Genomic DNA, 20,823 nt, shown 5'->3' with positions numbered 1-20,823 from the left:
AAAAAAAAAAAAAAAACATTATTATAAAAGTAATAATTTCTCACTCATGGTAGAAAACTTGGAAAAAGCAGGACAGAGTAAGTTAGGAAAAAGAAGTCCTTCATAATGTCCCCACTGGGTGTAATCCACTGGGGTCTGCTGACCCTGCTCCACCAGCCATGGGGCCAAGGCTGTGTAGCGCCTCAGACCTTCGCTGTCCCTCTCCAGTTCGTGTCCAGCTGCATAGCTGCGTGAGGCTGAATTTTCACGGTGAATACTCCAAGTAGAACAACATATTGCCCCCCAGTAAAGGAGCTGCCTTCTGGTAAACTAGACCTTAAAGAGGTTTGCCACAAACGTGAATATGTGTGTCTCCGCACCAAACATTTTTTGATTTGGAAAATGTAATTATTTTTCAAATAATATTTTATTTATGTCAATATGCTTATTATTTAAATGAATCAATGAGAAATATCTTTTACAGTTCTGAGTTTTAATTTCTAATACGTAAATATCACTAGGTATAACTCCCATAAACAAAAGGTCTTTGGTGTCCTCAGTAATTTTTAAGAATTTAGGGCTTCAGAGACCAAAAAGTTCGAAAACTTCAGATCTAGAATAATCCCCTTTTTTATTTTTCAAGGCATGGCTTTTGTGAAGCCAGTTTGTCCCATTGTTTCCTCATAAGATTTGGATTCAGGGATTTTGGGGGTGTCCTTCCACTGCACACCATCAGGAGGCATGGATGTCACCTTGTCACCCCACACCTTGTGTGGGGCTGTCTGTTTGATCACTTGATTGGCCTGGTGACAGGCAGATGGCAAAGGTTCTTTTTCAGTTTGTAGTGAATAAGTTACCTGTGGGTAGATAGTTTGAGACTATCCTGTTCCCTATAAATGGTAGCTCTTTAAAAATAGTTTCTAGTTGTTTGTTGCTAGTATATGGGAATGCTGTTGATTTCTTTATCTTTTACTCAGCAACTTTGCTGAATTCTCCTATTATTTCCAGTATTTGTTTGGATTTTCTATGTAGACTATTCAGCTATAAATAAATAATGGCCATTTTCTTTCTTCCTTCAGTCTTTATACTTTTTGTTATCTTTTGGGCTCAGTAGTATGTTCAATACAATTTGGGTAGAAGTAGTTATAACAGGAATCTTTATCTTGTTCCTGATTTTTTTTGTCTTTTCATCATTGTGTGTTATGTTTGTTCCATGTTTTTGGCAGATAGATCACTTTTTATCAGTTTAAAATATTCTTTTCCTTATTTGCTAAGTGTTTTTTATTGTGAATGATGTTAAATTTTATCAAACACTCTTTTTTGCTTCTGTTGAGATTATCATATTATCTCCTTTAATTATTTAATATTTTCATTTATGTTAATAAATTTCCTAATGGAACATCGTTTGCATTTAAATGATTATCACTACTCACTCGATATTTTTTTATGTACATTATTATATTGAATATGATCTTATGAGGGTTTTTGTGCCATTTGCTAATAATTTTCCTTTCTCAGTCACTGAGGGTAGAGTCCCCATGTTATTTATCATGGAAACTCTGTTTCTAACACAGAACCTGGCTATTAGCAGGCTCTCAATATAATATTGAATACAGAACAGTTTTAGGAAAAGAACAGCCCAGCCCAATGTCTGTGGACTGCTTGTTGCCTTCACTCTATACTTTATTTCCTTGTCATATGCTCATTGTAGGGAACTCTGAGACATGATGTTTCTCCAAGGGTGGTGTGAGTAGCAAGTGGGATGGATCACCTGGAACCCAAAACTTTGTTTTCATACATTCAATAAATTAGATATGTAAAATTAATTATGATTTTCACAGAAATACCATAGTACTCTTAATAACTGCTTTGTTCTTAAAAGTTTGTACATAGGTTTTTAGAATTGTCTTAGTTGGTCTTTGCTAACTTGTAGTTAATAGGGTAGAGTGTGTCTTGGTTAACATTTTTATTTTAGTATGTGATTGTTTACTTTGCTCAATTTGCATTTTTTTCCTTCTTGCTATTGGATTATGTCCCTGGTTTGCTAAATTTACTGACTCAAAAGTGTAAAAGTACTGATAAAAGTGTTAACATGTAAATACCATCACTCAGAATCACCTCGTGGGATGGAAACACTGAATGTGGAATACGCTGCTGTGTGGGGAAGGGGCTCCCTGGGTGTTGTGTGCTAAAAATGCCCGGAAGACCTTTGCAGGACTTCCAGAGGCTGCCCCGCGGCATAGCTGAGAGAAATTGTCTATGCTTGTCTGCAGAGGCTCAACCTTTTACTTTATGAGCCAAAACAGCACAATTCTGAAAGCTGAGCATAGGCTGTTGGGATTTTTTAAGACCCAATTGTGGTAAAAAACAGATTGACTGCTAGGACTTTTACTCTTTCCTAACTCTTGATTACTTCACTCTTCAGAGAAATAAATCGATGCTATATCACTGGGCGTATTTTAAAACCACATCTGTATGCTGCAACACAACGTTAAGGAAATACTTTCTGGAGCCAAATGCAACCAAAGAGTGGTTTAGAAACTGCTCACTCCTGAATCCCCAGCTGAGCGTCAACCTGCCAGTTCCTGAGGCACATGTGTTTGGCGTTACTTTTTGGCAAGCCTTGAAAACAGCCAGTGAGACTCACTTAAAATCCCTGGGTTCATGCTTCATCCAAATATCCAGAGCATCTGAAAGAAGCACTTCCCGCCATTCTCAATACTCTTTAATTATGTTTGGGCATTTTCTATTTTAGTAAAATATGAACTAAGAAAAGAAACTGACTGGAAGTGGAATCTGACTTTTACTAAAGCTCTCAGCTACTGAGCCTAATATGCATGTCTTGGTGAAAGACTGACTCTGAGATGCAGTTATCATTATAATTACTAATTTTAAAATATTAATGGTTAATATTGCTTTAAAGTATTGTAATGAGTATTATTATTAAACTGAAATTGTTGCCTGTGCACTGAACGATCCTGAGGAGGCCTCGGGATGTCAGAAGTTGGTGAGTGTGGCCTTAGGCGTCATGAGGGTTGGCTCTGTCACTCAGTTACTGCATGACGTAGAGTGCTGCTTAGCTTCTCTTGCTCAGAATAAATGCCGTAATGTGAACAGCAGGCCTCTAGTGAGTTGTTTGAGTAGCATGTCACTGGGTCTTGTGGAGGTGTGATGTCACTCAGGTGACAAATCGGAGTCACCAATGCCCAGATGTCCTACTTCAGTGCAGTTTCCTTTGTCCAGTTATTAAAGATCACTAAATAACTAACCTTATACTGTTTACATCTCTTCCTCTGCAAATCAAGGGTATATAATGACCATTGCTGCTTTCTTCCTTTGGACTAAACCTTTAAACATATCAGGAAGGTTTTAAACATAGTTTCAGAATGATTTCTTCATGTTTCCACGCTTTTCCCATTTTCTTCTATGGACTCTCTTTTTTGGCCTCTTTGATGTATCTGCTACTTCTGCTAAGGTGACTCCAGAGAAGTTCCTTATTACTATCAGCTTTTTTCTTTACTTTTTTAAAAAAAATTGAGATATAGTTCACATACCATAAAATTTACCATTTTAAAGTGTACAATTTAATGGTTTTTAATAAATTCACAAGGTTGTACAACCATTACCGCTAATTCCAGAACATTTTCATCATCCCCCAAAACCCCCCATACCCATTAGCAGTCACGCCATCCTGCAGTCTTTGGCAATCACTAATCTACATTCGGTCTCTACAGATTTGCCTATTCTGTGCATTTCATATAAATGGAATCATACAATATGTAACCTTTTGTGTCTGACTTCCTTCGCTAAGCATAGTGTTTTCAAGGTTTATCATGCCGTATCATATATTAGTACCTCATTCCTTTTTATGGTTGAATAATATTCCAGTGTATAGACGTACAGGACTATATTTTGTTTATCCATTCATCAGTTGATAGACATTTGTGTTGTTTCCACTTTTTGGCTATTATGAATAATGCTGCTATGAACATTTGTGTACAAGTTTTTCTATGAATATATGTTTTGTATGAACATACGTTACCATATACTGGGTCATATGTTAACTCTGTGTTTAACTTTTTGAGGAACTACTGGACTGTTTTCGAAAGGAGAGGTATTATTTTATATTCCTACCAGCCGTGTATGGCAGTCCCATTTTTTTCCATATCCTCACCAACACTTGTTATTTTCTGCTGCTTCTTTTTTTTAATGATAGCCATCCTAGTGCGTGTGAAATGGTATTTCATTATGGGTTTGATTTTCATTTTCTTAATGCCTGAAGATATTGATGATCTTTCCATGTGCTTTCTGGCCATTTGCATATCTTCTGTGGAGAAATATATATTCGCATTCTTTGTACATTTTTAGTTAGGTTATCTGTCTTTTATAATTGAGTTGCAAGAGTTCTTCATATATTCTGAATATAAATTTCTTATCAGATATATGATTTGCAAATATTCCCTCCCACTCTCTGGGTTGTATTTTCACTTTGTTTTTTTTTTGTGAGGAAGATCGGCCCTGAGCTAACATCTGCCAGTTCTCCTCTTTTTGCTGAGGAAGACTGGCCCTGGGCTAACATCCATGCCAATCTTCCTCTACTTTATATGGGACTCCTCCACGGCATGGCTTGCCAAGTGGTGCATCGCTGCGCGCCCAGGATCCAAACCGGTGAACCCCAGGCCGCCGCAGTGGAGGGCGCGCACTTAACCGCTTGTGCCACCGGGCCAGCCCCTCTTTTCACTTTCTTGATAGTGTCCTCTGCCCAAAAGTTTTTAATTTTGATGAAATCCAATTTCTCTCTTTTTTTTGTTGCTTGCGCTTTTGGTGTCATAGTTCAGAAACCATTGCCCAGTCGAAGGTCAGGAGGATTTACTCCTATATTTTCTTCTAAGAGTTTTACAGTCTTAGCTCTTACATTTAGGTCTCAGATCCATTTTGAGTTAATTTTTGTGGATAGTGGGTCTAAATGCATTCTTTTGCATGTGGATATCCAGTTGTCCCAGCACCATTTGTTGAAAAGACCATTCTTTCTCCATTAAATGATCTTGGCACCCTTGATGAAAATCATATGACCATAGATTTCGGGATTTATTTCTGGGCTCTTAATACTATTCTATTTACCTATGTCTATCCTTATGCCAGTACTACGCTATCTTGATTACTAGAGCTCTGGAGCAGGTTTTCGAATCAGGAGGTTTGATTTTTCCAACTTGGTTCTTCTTTTTCAAGATTGTTTTGGCTACTCTGGGTCCCTTGCAATTCTATTTTAGGATCAGTTTGTCCATTTGTGTAAAATATGCAGTTGGAATTTTAATCAGAATTGCATTGAATCTGTTGATGAATTTGGGGAGTATTGCCATCTTAACAATGGTGTCTTCTAATCCATTAACATAGAATCTGTTTCCATTTATTTAGGTCTTCTTTAATTTATTTCAGCAATGATTTGTAGTTTTCAGTGTACAAATCTTACACTCCATTAAATTTATTACTAAGTGTTTTATTCCCTTCAATGCTATTGTAAATGGAATTGTTTTCTTAATTTCGTTTTCAGATTCTTCATTGCTGGTATATAGGAATACCATTGATTTTTGTATATTGATCTTGTATCCTACAACCTTATTGAAGTTGTTTATTAGCTGTAATAATTTTTAGTGGGTTCTTTAGGTTTTTTTGTATATAATATTATGTCTTCTGCATATAGAAATAGTTTTACTTCTTTTCTGCTCCGGATACCTCTTATTTCTTTTTCTTGCCTAATTGTACTGGCTAGAACCTCCAGGACAAAGTTGAATAGAAGAGTTGAGAGCAGACATCTTTGTCCTGTTCCTGATCTTAGGGGAGAAGCTTTCAGTCTTTCACCATTATGTATGACATCAGCTGTGAGTATTTTGTAAATGCCATTGATCAGGTTGAGGAAATTCCTTTCTATTACTCATTTGTTGAGTGTTTCTATCATGATAGCTGTTGTATTTTGTTTTTTCTGTGTTTATTGAGATGATTTTATATATACATATATAGTATATATGTAGTTTTGTTCTATTAATATGTTGTGTTACATTGATTATATTCATATGTTGAACCAACATTGCAATCCTGGGGTAAATCCCACTTGATCATGGTGTATAACTCTTTTAATGTGCTGCTGGATCTAGCTTGCTAATATTTTTTCAAGGATTTTTGCATCATTATTTACAAGGAGTATTGGTCTGTAGTTTTCTTTTCTTGTGATGTATTTGGCTGGTTTTGGTATTAGGGTAATACTGGCTTCATAGAATGAGTTGGGAAGTATTTCCTCCTCTTTTACATTTGGGAAAACTTTGCAAAGAATTGGTATTCTTCTTTAAATATTTGATAGAATTCACCAGTGAAGCCATCTGGGCCTAGGTTTTTCTTTGTGGGAAGTTCTTGATTGCTGATGCAGTGTCTTTACTTGTTGGTCTGTTCAGATGTTATATTTCTTTGTGAGTCACTTTTGATAGTTTGTGTCAGTCTAAGAATTTACCCATTTCATCTAGGTTATTTAATGTTAATTTAAGCATATAATTGTTCATCGTATTTCTTGTAATCCTTTTTCCCCCTGTAAGGTCAGTAGTAATGTCTTCTCTTTCATTCCTGATTTTAGTGATTTGAGTCTTTTTTTCTTGCACAGTCTTAAATAATGGTTTGTCAATTTTGTTGATCTTTTCAAAGAACCAACATTTGGTTTCATTGATCTTCTTTGTTGTTTTTCTATTCTCTTTTATTTATTCCAGTCTAATTTTTATTATTTATTCCCTTCTGCTTGCTTTAGGTATAGTTTACTCTTCTTTTTCTAGCTTCTTAAGATGGAAGTTTCAATTATTTTGAGATCTTTCTTCTTTTTTACAAAGGCTTTACAGCCTTAAATTTGCCTCTGAGCGCTGCTTTCTTGCCATCCCGTAAGCTTTGGTGTGTTGTGTCTTCATTTGCATTCATCTCAAAGTATTTTCTAGATTTTCTTGTGATTTCTTCTTTGACTCATTGTTTTTTTAGGAGTATGTTGCTCAATTTCCACATATTTGTGAATTTCCCAAATTTCCTTATGGTATTGATTTCCGATTTCATTCTGTTGTGGTCAGAGAAGATACCATGTATGCTTTTTAAGCCTTTTAAATTCGTTGAGAATTATTTTATGGCCTAACATTTCATCTGTCCTGAAGAATGTTCCATGTGCACTTGAGAAGAAGTAGTATTCTGCTGGGTAACAAATTCTATCAATTTGCTGTTGGATTGAGTGTTCTATAGATGTCTGTTAGGTCTCTGTTTTTGTGTTAGGGTATACCTTCAACACTAAGCCAGGAAGTTTGAAATTCTGCTTTAGCATTCACTTTCTGCTTGCACAGAGCCTCAAGGTGAGTCAGAGGTGAGATTAGAGCCTTCTCAGGTCTTTCCTGAGTTTATGCACGATCCAATGCAATGCCCAGTCTTCTAGATTCCTAGAAAAAATTTGGAGCTTTTCAAACCGCCTATGGATAGCTCATTCCTCAGCTTTTCCTTTTTTTTTTTTTTTGTGAGGAAGATTAGCCCTGAGTTAACATCTGTTGCCAATCCTCCTCTTTTTGCTGAGGAAAATTGGCCCTGGGCTGACATCCATTCCCATTTTCCTCTACTTTATCTGTGGGATGCCTGCCACAGCATGGCTTGATAAGCAGTGCCTAGATCTGCACCTGGGATCCAAACCTGCGAATCCCAGGCCACTGAAGTGGAGTACGTGAACTTAACTACTACGGCACTGGGCTGGCCCCTCAGCTTTTCCTTTTGAGCTCCCTGGCTAGTCTGTTGTTTGCCTCAGCTGGTACTGATCACCTCAGGCAAACTGATGTGAAAATATTTAACATCCCTGGGGAGAAGCCTTTAGTACTGGGAGAGACTCAGTGAAGTTGGATAAAGACAAGCCTTTTGAGTGGGATCCTCCAGGCTACCACTAGGTAGGTCAGATAATGACTACCCTTTGAGAAAGAGGCTTTCAAAGATCTCCAGCCCCACTATGCTCCCTCTGGTACTGGGAATGCATGCTGTTATTTTTCAAGGCTGCTGCAGAGCTGGAGAGCAGGAGATAAGACTAGAGTAAATTAAAATGCCACAAGATTGAGCTGTTTTTCTTGCTAAATGCTGTCTGGATTGCTGTAAGCCTTTGGTTAATTTCCAGAGTACTGAAAAAGTTGATTCTCACAAATTTTGGTATTTTTTAATTGTTTTTATGGAGGGGCAAACTTTTGGAGGTCCTTACTCCACCATTTTTTCTGGTATCAGCACCATCAGTTTTTTAATGGAGAGTCAGGGACTGAGATTTTGGGGTACCCATGATATGAGGGATTTCAAATAGTCACGTTGGATCATTTCTTTTTACTTGTTTAAGAGCAGACATCTTTAGCTTTGCTATTGATTATCTTAGGAAAAAATGTAATAATTTAATGATTTGACACAATGAGATGAGCAGCTAATTTATTTTTCATTCTTTATTTCAGAGACTTAAAAATAAAATTGCCTTTGAATTTAAGTAAATTCTGTTGTTGAGAAGAAGGAATTGAAAGAAACTCGTGGAGGTTTTTTTTTGAACAGTTAGAGACCACTGCCTTTGATAGTATTGTAAAAAGTTATTCCTATTAGATGATGATAAATAATGCCTGTTTTCTTCTTGTGGTTTACATTCTCAGGGCACCTTCGATGATTACTTGGAGTTATTCCTGCAGTTTGGTTATGTGAGCCTTTTCTCCTGTGTTTACCCATTAGCAGCTGCCTTTGCTGTGTTAAATAACTTCACCGAAGTTAATTCAGATGCCTTAAAAATGTGCAGAGTCTTCAAACGTCCATTCTCAGAACCTTCAGCCAGTATTGGTGTATGGCAGGTAATTATTTGAGAAAAAATTATTCCTTTAAAAAAAAATAACAAAATGAGGCATTGTAATTTTAAAAAGAAGCCCTAAAGAGAGATTTGGGAAAACTGGATTTTATCCTTGCTCTACCACAAACTAGCTCTGTGACTCAAATAGTCATTAACTTTCTTTGGGCCTCACTTTTCTTGTTTTTAAAGTTGAGGGGTGGGTCAGGTAAAATAGTCTCTAAGACCCCTTTCAGTTGCAAAATTCTGACAATTTTCTAGGAAAGTAACTGGAACATCACCCACTAATGCTAATGAGGCCCTCCTCACTGCATTGTTAGTGGAGACCACATAGGGAACCTGGACTTCTATGCCTGCCTGACAGTAACGAGGCTCCATTTCCAGTCCCTGCTGGGGTGGTCTCAGAGAAAGCCTAGTGGAGAGTCAGGACTTTCACCACCACCCAGCACAATGGAAGCCACATGGGAGCACAAATGAGGCGCTTGTACCTCTCCCAGCAAAGGAAGTATCAGTGGTGGTCTAGTGGGAAACCAGAACTCTGACCCCTGTACAGTGATAATAAGGACCCCACCTCCTACATTAGGTGTCAGTGGTGTCCAAGCAGGGAACCTGGACTTCTACTTCTACCTATAGTGACAAGATACTGTCTTCTCTTCCCCTGCTGGAGTGGTGTCAGAGGAACCAATTAAAACATAAGCTTTAAATAAAATCTAGAGTCTTATAACACCCAAAATGTCTAAGTTTCTATCAAAAGTAACTCATCATTACCAAGAACCAAGATGATATCAAACTGAATGAAAAAAGGCAATCAGTAGATGCCACCACCAAAATGACACAGACATTAGAAATATCAAAGATTTTAAAGCAGCCATGAAAAAAATACTCCAACAAGTAACTATGAACACACCTAAAACAAATGAAAAAATAGAAAGAAATAGAATATCTCAGTAAAGCAATAGAAGATGTAAAGGAGAATCAAGTGGACGTTTTAGAAGTGGAAAATACAGTAACTGAAATAGAGAGCTCAGTGGATGGGTACAACAGCAGGATGGAAGGGATAGAGGAAAGAATCAGGAACTGGAAAACAGAACAATAGAAATTGCCCGATCTGAACAACAGAGAGAAAATAGACTGAAAAAGTAAATGTAGTCTCACAGATCTGTGTGACTATAACAAAAGATCTAACATTTCTGTCATTGGAGTCTGAAAGGAAAGGAAAAAGAAGGAGGGGCCGAAAAAATGCTTGAAGTGATAATGGCCAAAACTTTTCAGATTTGGCAAGAGACCTCAAACTACAGATTCAAGAAGCCAAGTGAACTGCAAACAGGATAACCCAAAGAAATCCATGTTGAGACACATCATAATTAAACATCTGAAAGCTAAAGACAAAGAAAAAGTCGTGAAAGCACTAATAGAGAAATGACTTCTTACCTATAGGGGAAAATGACAGCCAGTTTCTCCTCAGAAATCATGGAGGCCAGAAGAAAGCAGCAAAATATTTTTCAAGTGCTTAAAAGTACTGTCAATACAGAATCCTATATTCAGAGAAAATATTCTTCAAGAATGAAGGGGAAATCAAGACACTTTCAGACGAAGGAAAATGAACAGAATTTATTTCCAGCAGATCTGTCCTAAAAGAATGGCTAAAGGAGGTTCTCTAAACTCAGGAAGTGATAAAAGAAGGAATCTGGGAACATTAGGAAGAAAAAACCTGGTAAGCAAAATATGAGTAAATACAATAGACTTTCTTTCTCCTCTTGAGTCTTTAAAGTTGTGTTTGATGGTTGAAACAAAAACTATAACACTATCTAATGATTCTAAATGTATGTAGAGAGAATATTAAGACAGTTGTATTATAAATAGGCAATGGGAAGTAGGTTTCTATACTTCACTAGAACTGGTAAATAATGGCACAAATAAACTGTGATTATATATTTATATATATGTATGCATGCACACACACACACAGAGTCATGCGTTGCTTAATGACGAGGATATGTTCTGAGAAATGCTTCATTAGGCGATTTCGTCATTGTGCAAACACTGTAGAGTGTACTTACACAAACCTAGGTGGTTTAGGCTACTATACATTTAGGTTATATGGTACTAATCTTATGGGGCCACCACCATATATATGGTCCTTCGGTGACCAGAACGTCGTTGTGTGGTGCATGATTGTGTATATATATGTGTGTGTGTATATATATATATGCACACACACATACACACTATAATATATAAAGGATAAAAATGTAATATATAAAATATATTATATATAACATATAAAATATATATAAAATGTAATACATAGAGCAACCACTAAAAGGCTATATAAAAGATACACTCAAAAACAGATAAGTCAAAATGGAGTTCTAAAAAATGTTCAAGTAACCCACAGTAAGGCAAGAAAAAGAAAACAGAAATGAAAAACAGAGCAATCAAACAGAAAAAAAAGAAATGACAGACTTATGTCCTAACGTAAGTAATTACATTAACTGTAAATGGTCTAAAGACACCAATTAAAGACAGATTGGCAGAGTGAATTAAAATACATGACCCAACTGTAAGCTGGGTTTGAAACTCAGTTCAAACAAAATGATATAAGCAGGTTGAATGTAAAAGGATAGAAAAAGATATATGTGGAAATATTAACCAAAAGAAAGCAAGAGTGGCTATATTAATATCAAAGTAGACTTCTGAGCAAAGAAACTTACCAGAGAGGAACATTCTGTGATGATTAAAGGGTGAAATTACCAAGAAGACATAGCAATCTTAATGTGTATGCACCAAACAACAAAGTTTTAAAATACGTGAACCAAAAACTTACAGAACTGAAAGAAGAAATAGATAAATTCACAATTATGGTTGGAGACTTTAACATCCCTTTCTCAAAAATTGGCAGAACAACTAGAGAGAAAATCAGCAGGGGTATAGAAAACCTCAACACCACCATCAAATAGCAGAATCTAATCAATGTTATAGAACATTCTACTCAACAACAGTAGAACACACATTCTTTTCAAGTGCTTACAAAACATTCAACAAAATGGACCATCTCCTGGGACATAAAACACACTTCAAAAATTTTAAAGAATTGAAATCATACATAGTATGTTCTCTGACCACAATGAAATCAAACTAGAAGTCAATAAAAAGATACTGGGAAAATCTGCAAACACTTGAAAACTAAACAACACATTTATAAATAATTAAAAGTCAAATAGAAAGTGTCAAGTGAAGTAAAAAAATACGTTGAATTGAATGAAAATGAAAATACAGCATATCAAAATTTGTAGGGCACAGCCACAGCAGTGCTGACAGGGTAATTTGTAGCACTAAATGCATACACTGGAAGAGAGCAAAAATCTCAAATCAATCTAAGCTCCTACTCAAGAAGCTAGAAACAAAGAACAAAATAAACCCAAAATAAGCGGAAAGAGGAAATAATAAAGATAAGAGTACAAATCAATGAGATTGAAACAGAAAAATAGTAGAGAAGATCAATGAAACAGTTCTTTGAAAAGATCAGTATAATTAACAAACCTTTAGCAAGACTGAAAAAGAAAGAGAGAAGAAACAAATAGCCAAAATAAAAATGAAATAGCAGATATCACTATAGACCCTGCAGACATCAAAAAGACAATAAGGGAATACTATGAATAACTCCACACATATAAATTTGACAACTTGGATGAAATGGACCAGTTTCTCCCAAAACACAAACTACTGCAACTCGCCCAATATGAAATAGATAATTTGAGTAGCCCCATAACTATAAGCAAATTGAATTTGTAATTGTAATTCCCCCCAAAAATGTCCTGGCTCAAATGGTTTCACTGGCAAATTCTCTTTTAAAGAAGAATTAACACCAATTTTACACAATTTATTCTAGCAAATAGAAGGAGGGAATATTTCCCAATTCATTTTATGAAGTTAATATTAGTGTGATAGCAAAAACCAAAGAGAGTACAAAAAAAGAAAACGATGAACTAATATCCTTTGTGAATAAATACACAGAACACTTTAACAAAATATTAGCAAATAGAATTCAGCAATATGTAAAAAGAATTATACACTGTGATAAGTGGGATTTAGTCTAGGGATGCAAGTCTGGTTAAATATTAGAAAATTAATCAGGGCCGGCCCCGTGGCTTAGCGGTTAAGTGCGCGCGCTCCGCTGCTGGCAGCCTGGGTTCAGATCCTGGGCGCGCACCGATGCACCGCTTCTCCGGCCATGCTGAGGCCGCATCCCACGTACAGCAACTAGAAGGATGTGCAACTATGACATACAACTATCTACTGGGGCTTTGGGGAGAAAAAGGAGGAGGATTGGCAATAGATGTTAGCTCAGAGCCAGTCTTCCTCAGCAAAAAGAGGAGATTAGCATGGGTATTAGCTCAGGGCTGATCTTCCTCCAAAAAAAAAAAAAGAAAAAAAAAATTAATCAATGTAATCCACCTTATTAATAGTCTAAAGAAGAAAAATCAAATGATTATATCAATCAATACAGATAAAGCATGTGACAATATCTGACACATTTATTTTCAAAACTCTCAGAAAAATAGGAATAGAGGGGTATCACTTCAGCTTGATAAGGAATATCTATAAAAAACCCTAAAGCTAACAACATACTGTGAAAAATTGAATGCTTTATTTCTAAGATTAGGAGAAATGGAAGGATGTCCACCCTCAGTACTCTTATTGAACATAGTATTAAAAGTTCAAGCTAGCATAATAAGGCTGACATGTCTCCAGTTGACCCACTGGATGACTGAAGGTACGTGAGTAAGCCCAGTCAAGGTCAGCTGAGACTAGAAGAATTGCCTGGATGAGCACAGCCTAAATTGTACACCTGCGGAATCGTGAGCTAAATAAATGGTTGTTGTTTTAAGCCACAGAGATTGGGGTTATTGGTTATGCAGCAATAGCTTCTTGATATAGAAAGACTCAGTATTTTAAATATACCAGTCCTCCTTTAATTTACAAATTTGCACATTAATAAATCTGCAATTTAACTTATAAGTGTAGCACTATTCCGACCAAAGTTTTTCTTTTCTTTTTCTTTTTTTTTTATGAGGAAGATCAGCCCTGAGCTAACATCCAATGCCAATCCTCCTCTTTTTGCTGAGGAAGATTGGCTCTGGGCTAACATCCCTGCCCATCTTCCTCTACTTTATATGGGATACCACCACAGCATGGCTTGACAAGCAGTGTGTTGGTTCACGCCCGGGATCCGAACCTGCGAACTCCAGGCTGCCGAAGCGGAGGGCACAAGCTTAACCACTATAACACCAGGCCGGCCCCCAAAGTTTTTCTTTTGATTAGATAAACTTATTATAAAGTTCACAGGGAAAAACAAATGAAATAGAATAGCAGGAAAACTCTAAAGAAGAAGAGTAGAGACACTCCTTACCACGTATTAAAACTTGTCTTATAACTTTAGTTATTAAAGTAGTGTATTACTGGTGCATTAGTAGACAATCAGACCAATGGAACAGAATAGAAAGTCCGGAAATTCACTATGTGATGTAGGTGAAATCTCAATTCAATGGGAGAAATGATTGTCCACTAATAGTGTTGGGATAACTTGGTCTCCAAATGGGGGGAGAAGTTTGCTCTTCAAAAGTTAAGAGAACAAAAGGCAAGATACAGAATGGAAGGAAATATTCAGGAGATATATGTCTGCCAGAGGACTTGTATTCAAACTATATAAAGAACTACAACTCTATAATAAGACAATTAAACCAATAAAAACATGGACAAAAGATTTGAAGAAATACTTCACTGAAGAATATATGTGAATGGCCAGTGAGCTCATGAAAATATTTATAATTAGTTACAAGGGAAATGCAAATGAAAAGCATAAGATAGACTACACACCCATTTTAAAATTAAGAAGATTGATGGTACCAAATGTTGGCAATGATGTGTAGTAATTGGAACTCTCATATGTTGCTGGTGAGGATGTATAATGGTACAGTCACTTTCCAAAACTAGATGGCAGTTTGTTAAAAGTTAAATATATGCCTAGCGTGACACCCAACACTTCACTACTAGATATCCAGGAGACATGGAAGAATATGTCCATACAACGACTGCACAGAAAGTGTCCATAGTAACTTTATTCACAATATTTCCAAACTAGAAACAACCCAATTTGCCATCAAAAGGTAAACGGATAAAAAAATTATGGTATATTCATAAAATGGATATATAATAGGAGTATATATCCATTAAAAAGAATATATATCCTTTTTAAGGATAAAAAAGGAATAAAGGAATGAATTACTATATATGTAATATGGATCAATCTCAAAATCATGCTGAGTGAAAGAAGCAGACACAAATGATTGTGTCATTTGTGTGATTACAATTATATAACATTTTGGAAAACGCAAACTAATTTATAGTGACGGAGTGTAAAGAGAGGGATGGATTGCAAAGCATCATGAGGAGTCTTCTGGGGGAAATGGAGATGTTCTCTATCTTGTTTGTGGTGGTGGTTTCACAGGTGAATACATCTATCAAAACTTAATGAAGTTATACCTTAAATGAATGCAGTTTATTGTACATAAATTATAACTCAATATAGGTAATATTTAAAATCCAAAAGTTTAGTTACAGAGGTATTAAAAGTACAAGAAGCCAGGCACTCTCATATGTTGCTGATTGGAGGCTGAACTGGTCAACCCCATGGAGTGCAGCTTGGTAATATCTATCAAAATTACAAATGCATGGCACCTTTGACTCAGCTATTCCACTTGCAGGAATTTATTCTACTACCACACTTGTTAAATGATGTATTTACAAGGTTACTAATTGTAGCATTGTTTGTAATAGCAATTAATGCCCACCAATAAGGAAATGGTTAAATATATTCTGGTACATCCATGCAATGAAATACTTAAGCAGTTGTGATCAAGAATGAGGGAGTCTGACAATGCGTATTATGCCAAAAAGGGAGTAAGACAGGTGTATATATTTGAGTTTGCTTATATTTGCATACAAAATGTCTGGAAAGGTATATAAGAAATTAATAATAGTGATTATCTTGTAGGGAGAACAGGAGCTGGCAAAGGGGAGAAAGGGGGACGAGGAGACTCTTCCTTATATACTTATAATATTTGATTTTTGAACTATGACTATAATTATAAAAGATGAATAAATAGAAATTTTAGCTATTTAAAGAGAATATAAAGTCCTGAGTAGGTTTGTTGTAAAGAAAACTATGGAAAATAATCAGATTACACAAAGGATTCCTAAAATATAAGATAGCAGAAATTCTCAATGGGACAAGATATTTATTGTTTGGATCCAATCATGTTTTGTTTTGTTTCTTTTAAAATTTATATTTCTAATAGTAATTGTATTTCTTAGAATTAGTGGTTAAGTTATTAAGTATTGATCACCAAGTGCTGTACATTAAAAAAAAAAAGGAAAGAGCAATGGTCGCAACATTTCCACAGTCCATACTCGGTAAACACTGGATCAGTGTCTGTTTAGTTGGTTTCCGTGGGGTCTGGCATCTGTGTTTTTCTAAAGTTCTACAGGTGACTGGTAAATGCCACTAGAAAGGGATCACTGAAACTGGTGCTTCGGGTGTAGCTGAACCAGATATGGTGTGTGATCTGTCAAAGTGGAAGGACAGTTTCACAAAATAAGTTCTGTTTGAAATTGTACCTGTTTTTGAATGCGAAACGTTTCTCTGGCAGCGCTTCTTTAGAGTCCCTGTAGGTGTGAGTAGGGTAGAGTACCTTGAACAGTGTATTCTCCCAGGACGTATTCCAAATTCAGGTCTCCGGCCACCTCCAGTTGGGAAGGTAGAACAACTGCATTGGGATATTCAAGCCAAATGTACCTAACATACCTTCTAACAGTATGGCTTTTTTAAGCTAAAGAAAATCATGGCATTATAGAAAAAAATTTTTAAATGTACTCGGAATATTTGGAAGTAAGGAAAGGGTTTTTCCTTTGATTTTAGATGATATGAAAAAGGATGAGGAAATATGAAAGTGGTCCTTGCAGTTTTTAATTTCCTATTCTTTTTTTTTTTAGCTGGCTTTTGAAACAATGAGTGTTATATCTGTGGTCACTAACTGTGCTCTGATTGGAATGTCACCACAAGTGAATGCACTCTTTCCAGAGTCAAAAGTGGACCTGATTTTGATTGTAGTAGCAGCAGAGGTAAGTGAAAATTTAAACCTGTCTTAAATAGTTTCTACATCAGCTGCTTCTTTTATTCTAAAGCAGTGATATCACTGGCTGTCAGTGACTGGCAATTTAGCAACATGAATTTACTGGTAAGAAAGCAAAGGAGTTCCAGTAATGGGAAGACATGAGGATTGAGGCTCAGTTTTCCTGGTGATTGCCCGGGTATGAAAAACAGTCATCATGGTGCAAACAGGAAAGTGACTTTTCCGGCCATTGTGCTGACCTGTCCAATGCTGAAATAGAATTCTGTAGATTTAATATGTCTTTGTAGCTTATTCTAGGGATCTGTCACTTTTACTTTCTTAAGCAAATAAATCCTAAGAAATGCTTTTTGATAATGATTTATGTCTCATTTGCGACAGTTGTGAAATTCATTGCAAAACACTAAAACTCCAAAATGTAATGTGTAAGAAGACTCATATTTTCACGTAAAAGTACAAGTAGGCTGTCTGTGTACTTTTTAGGTTTTCATTTTGTTTATCATGTTTCTGAATATGGATTACTGTAACATCTTGAAAATTAAGCACCAACCAATTGCAAATGGAAGAATTTACAGAAATTTTTTTTTGTTAGTGATTGTAGTTCATTTTTACATATTTTAAAAATAGAAAAGTTGTGAAAATTTATTAAAGCTGAATTTAGCAGGATCATAGAGCAGTGATTCATATACCTAAGGCCTCAGGACTTAGGGCTTGCCAGAAGAAATGAAATCATGGACTTTTACATTTCCAGTAGTGGCTAAAAAAATATATTCTGCTTTGCTCTATTTGCTCTTTTAGCATATTTAATAGGAATCTGTGTTCGCAGTAGATGCTATATGTAGAATATGCATTTTGGAGAGTGATTTTAGACAGCAGTGAGTAGGAGGGGAAGAGAGTGGCTCTGGCAGATAAAAGTAGGTCTGTTCTGAATTTTGTGAGTTGAATAGGATTTTGGAGAGCCATTTGTAAGGCTGATTTATTACCTGTGGAAGTGAGAGACCAAAACAGAGGTATGTTAGACAGAGGATGGCCTGCTGTCCAGGCTCATAGTGTACCTTCTTGATTAGGATATGGCCCTTAACTTTGCAGATCTAGGAACTTGTCTTTGCCGGTACACCCAGAGTTAATTAGGCTTTGGGGACTGACTTACACTTAAAACTAGTGCGACTCACAAGGGACTGACCAGAATGCCGGGTAGTTAATTTACCATAAGGAGGTACTTTTCCAACGACCCTAACAGTTGATGTTAAAGTAAAAGTGGAATTGGTTATTAGAAGATTTATTGGTAAATTTAGAACCAGAGGAAGAGGACTGTAATAGCCTTAAGAGACAAAAAACTTGAAAACCATCCCTACCCCCAAACCAAGCAGGGCTCTGTCGTGAGCCAGATCTTGGTGTCCGTAGCCTGCTTCTGAGCAGTGCTGGATGCATGCAGTACTGCCCACCTCTTGATTTTGCCTTCACTTTCTCTAGATTTCTGGCTGGCCTAGTCTTCTTGTATATTTCCATTGATTGGGCTACTGCTTTCTTATGTATTTGGTGATATCTTGATTAGCTATCCAAGGCCTCGTTCTTCTCATTTAATTTGGGAGATTTCCTGGCCTACGGGACTAATCTGCAGATGGCGAACCTCAAGTGTTACAGGGTGATTTTGATAGTCTAGTCCTCATGGATTCACTTAATCTGCAAGTTCTAGGGGTACTTTGTTGTTGCTTCTAGGTTCTATCTATTATACTTCCGCTTAAGTTTTTTGTCTCTTCATATCGTATTAAAACAACTGTTTTACTGTCATTATCTAAACTGGTTCCTTAGAGTGTAATATAAGTGAGTTTCTGTTAAAAATGTTTGTAGGGAAAAACCTTGAGTTATCTACAGAAAATTTAAATTGTTAGCCTGTAATTGTGACTTAAATTTTCATTTCTTTTTTAAGCTTTTTATTTTGAAATAAATACAGTCGTGCATCACTTAACGATGAGTATAAGGTCTGAGAAATGTGTTGTTAGGTGATTTTGTCATTGTGCAAACATCATAGAGTGTACTTACACAAAGCTAGTAGTGTACTACACACCTAGGCTATGTGGTACTAATCTTACGGGACCACTGTCATATATGCAGTCGGTCGTTGAACAAAATGTTATGTGGCACATGGCTATATAAGTCAAGGGAAGTTGGAAAGATAGTAAACGGGTCCTATACACCCTTTACCCAGTTTACCCCAATGATTACATCTTACGTAACTGTAGTATGATACCAAAGCCAAGAAGTTGACATTGATACAATGTGTGTATAGTTCTTTGTCATTTTATCACGTGTATAGGTTCATTTCACCACCACCACCACAATTAAGATACATCTCTGTCACCACAAAGATCTTTCTCCTGCTAACCCATTTATAGTCACATCTATCCCTTCCTCCATCATCCCTAACCACTGGCAACCACGAATCTGTTCTCCGTCTCTATAATTTTGTCATTTCAAGAATATTATATAAATGGAATCATACAGTATGAAGCTTTCCTTTTGTAATTTCTATTATGGACTGAATTGTGTCTCCCCAAAAGATATGTTGAAGTCCTAACCCCTAGTACTTCAGAATGTGACCTTATTTGGAAATGGAGTTGTTGCAGATGTAATTACTTAAAATGAGGTCATATTAGAGTAGAGTAGACCCTTAATCCAGTATAACTGTTGTCCTTATAAGAAGAGAAGAGACACACAGAAACACATGGGGGCACGCCATGTGATGATTGAAGTGCTATAGCTGCAAGCCAAGGAACACAAGGATTGCCATCAACCACCCAAACCTAGGAAATGCCAAGGAAGGATTCTTTTTTATAGGTTTCAGAGGGAGCATGGCCTGGCCAACACCTTGATTTCAGACTTCTACTCTCCAGACTATGAGACAATAAATTTCTGTTGTTTTACGCCATCCAGTTCATAATACTTTTTTATGGCAGCCCTAGGAAACTAATACAATTTCCTAAGATCTTCCTTTAACCAGTCTTTAAGGGTAGGTCTGCTAGTGACAAATTCTCTTCGCTTTTCTTTATCTGAGAACTTTTTTTTTCCTCTTTCATTCTTGAAGGAGAGTTTCATTAGATATAGAATTCATAGATGACACTATTTTATTTTGGCACTTGGAAAGTATTTTGGCACTTCCTTCTGGTCTCCGTGGTTTTAGATGAGGAATCTGCTGTCATTGAAACTGGTGTTCTCCTAGAGGTAATGTGTCCTTTTTCTCCAGCTGCTTTTAAGATTTTTTTCTTTATCTTTAGTTTCCGAAAGTTTGATTATGGTTGGTCTTGGTGCAGATTTATTTGGGTTTGTTTTCTTCAGGGTTTGCTCAACTTCTTAGGTGTGTAGATTTGTTGTTTCACCAAATTTGGGAAATTTTCAGCTATTATTTCTTCAAATATTCTCTTTCTTCTTTCCATCTGGGATTCTGATGATATGAATGTCAGATCTTTTGTATTTTCCCACGGGTCCCTAAGGCTCTGTTCAGGTTTTTTTTTTCAGTATATTTTCTCTGTTGTTCAGATTGGGTGAATTCTATTGATGTGTCCTCAAGATCATTGATTCTATCCTCTTTCATTTCCACTCTTCTATTGAGGCCATCCACTGAGTTTTTAAGAATTTCTATTATTACATTTTTCAGTTCTATAACTTCCATTTGGTTCTTTTTATAACTTCTATTTCTTTGCTGAGATTTTTTGTTTTTCCATGTTTCAACAGGATTTGTAATTGATTGTTGAAACATTTTTATGATGACTTGTCTTCACTCAGGCTGCTACA

The 20,823-nt window shown here is 36.3% G+C and overlaps 1 protein-coding gene across 5 annotated transcripts in view; it reads left to right on the top strand.

Moving 5' to 3' along the window:
- The window catches only part of ANO10 (anoctamin 10), a 217,060-nt gene that overhangs the window by 49,151 nt on the left and 147,086 nt on the right, over positions 1 to 20,823 (top strand). For all 5 annotated transcript variants that reach the window (XR_015552203.1, XM_087430808.1, XM_087430809.1 and 2 more), the window contains 2 exons: positions 8,655 to 8,846; positions 16,895 to 17,023. Coding sequence is in view for 4 of the 5 variants with exons in the window: in XM_087430808.1 (XP_087286934.1) it covers positions 8,655 to 8,846; positions 16,895 to 17,023 (321 nt within the window). In the remaining variant the exon portion in view is untranslated. The remainder of the gene's footprint in view (positions 1 to 8,654; positions 8,847 to 16,894; positions 17,024 to 20,823) is intronic.

Source organism: Ceratotherium simum, chromosome 5, assembly GCF_057802395.1.
Source record: "Ceratotherium simum simum isolate JZ-2026a chromosome 5, ASM5780239v1, whole genome shotgun sequence".
Taxonomy (NCBI): Eukaryota; Metazoa; Chordata; class Mammalia; order Perissodactyla; family Rhinocerotidae; genus Ceratotherium; species Ceratotherium simum.
This window is presented reverse-complemented; position numbering and strand designations above follow the sequence as displayed.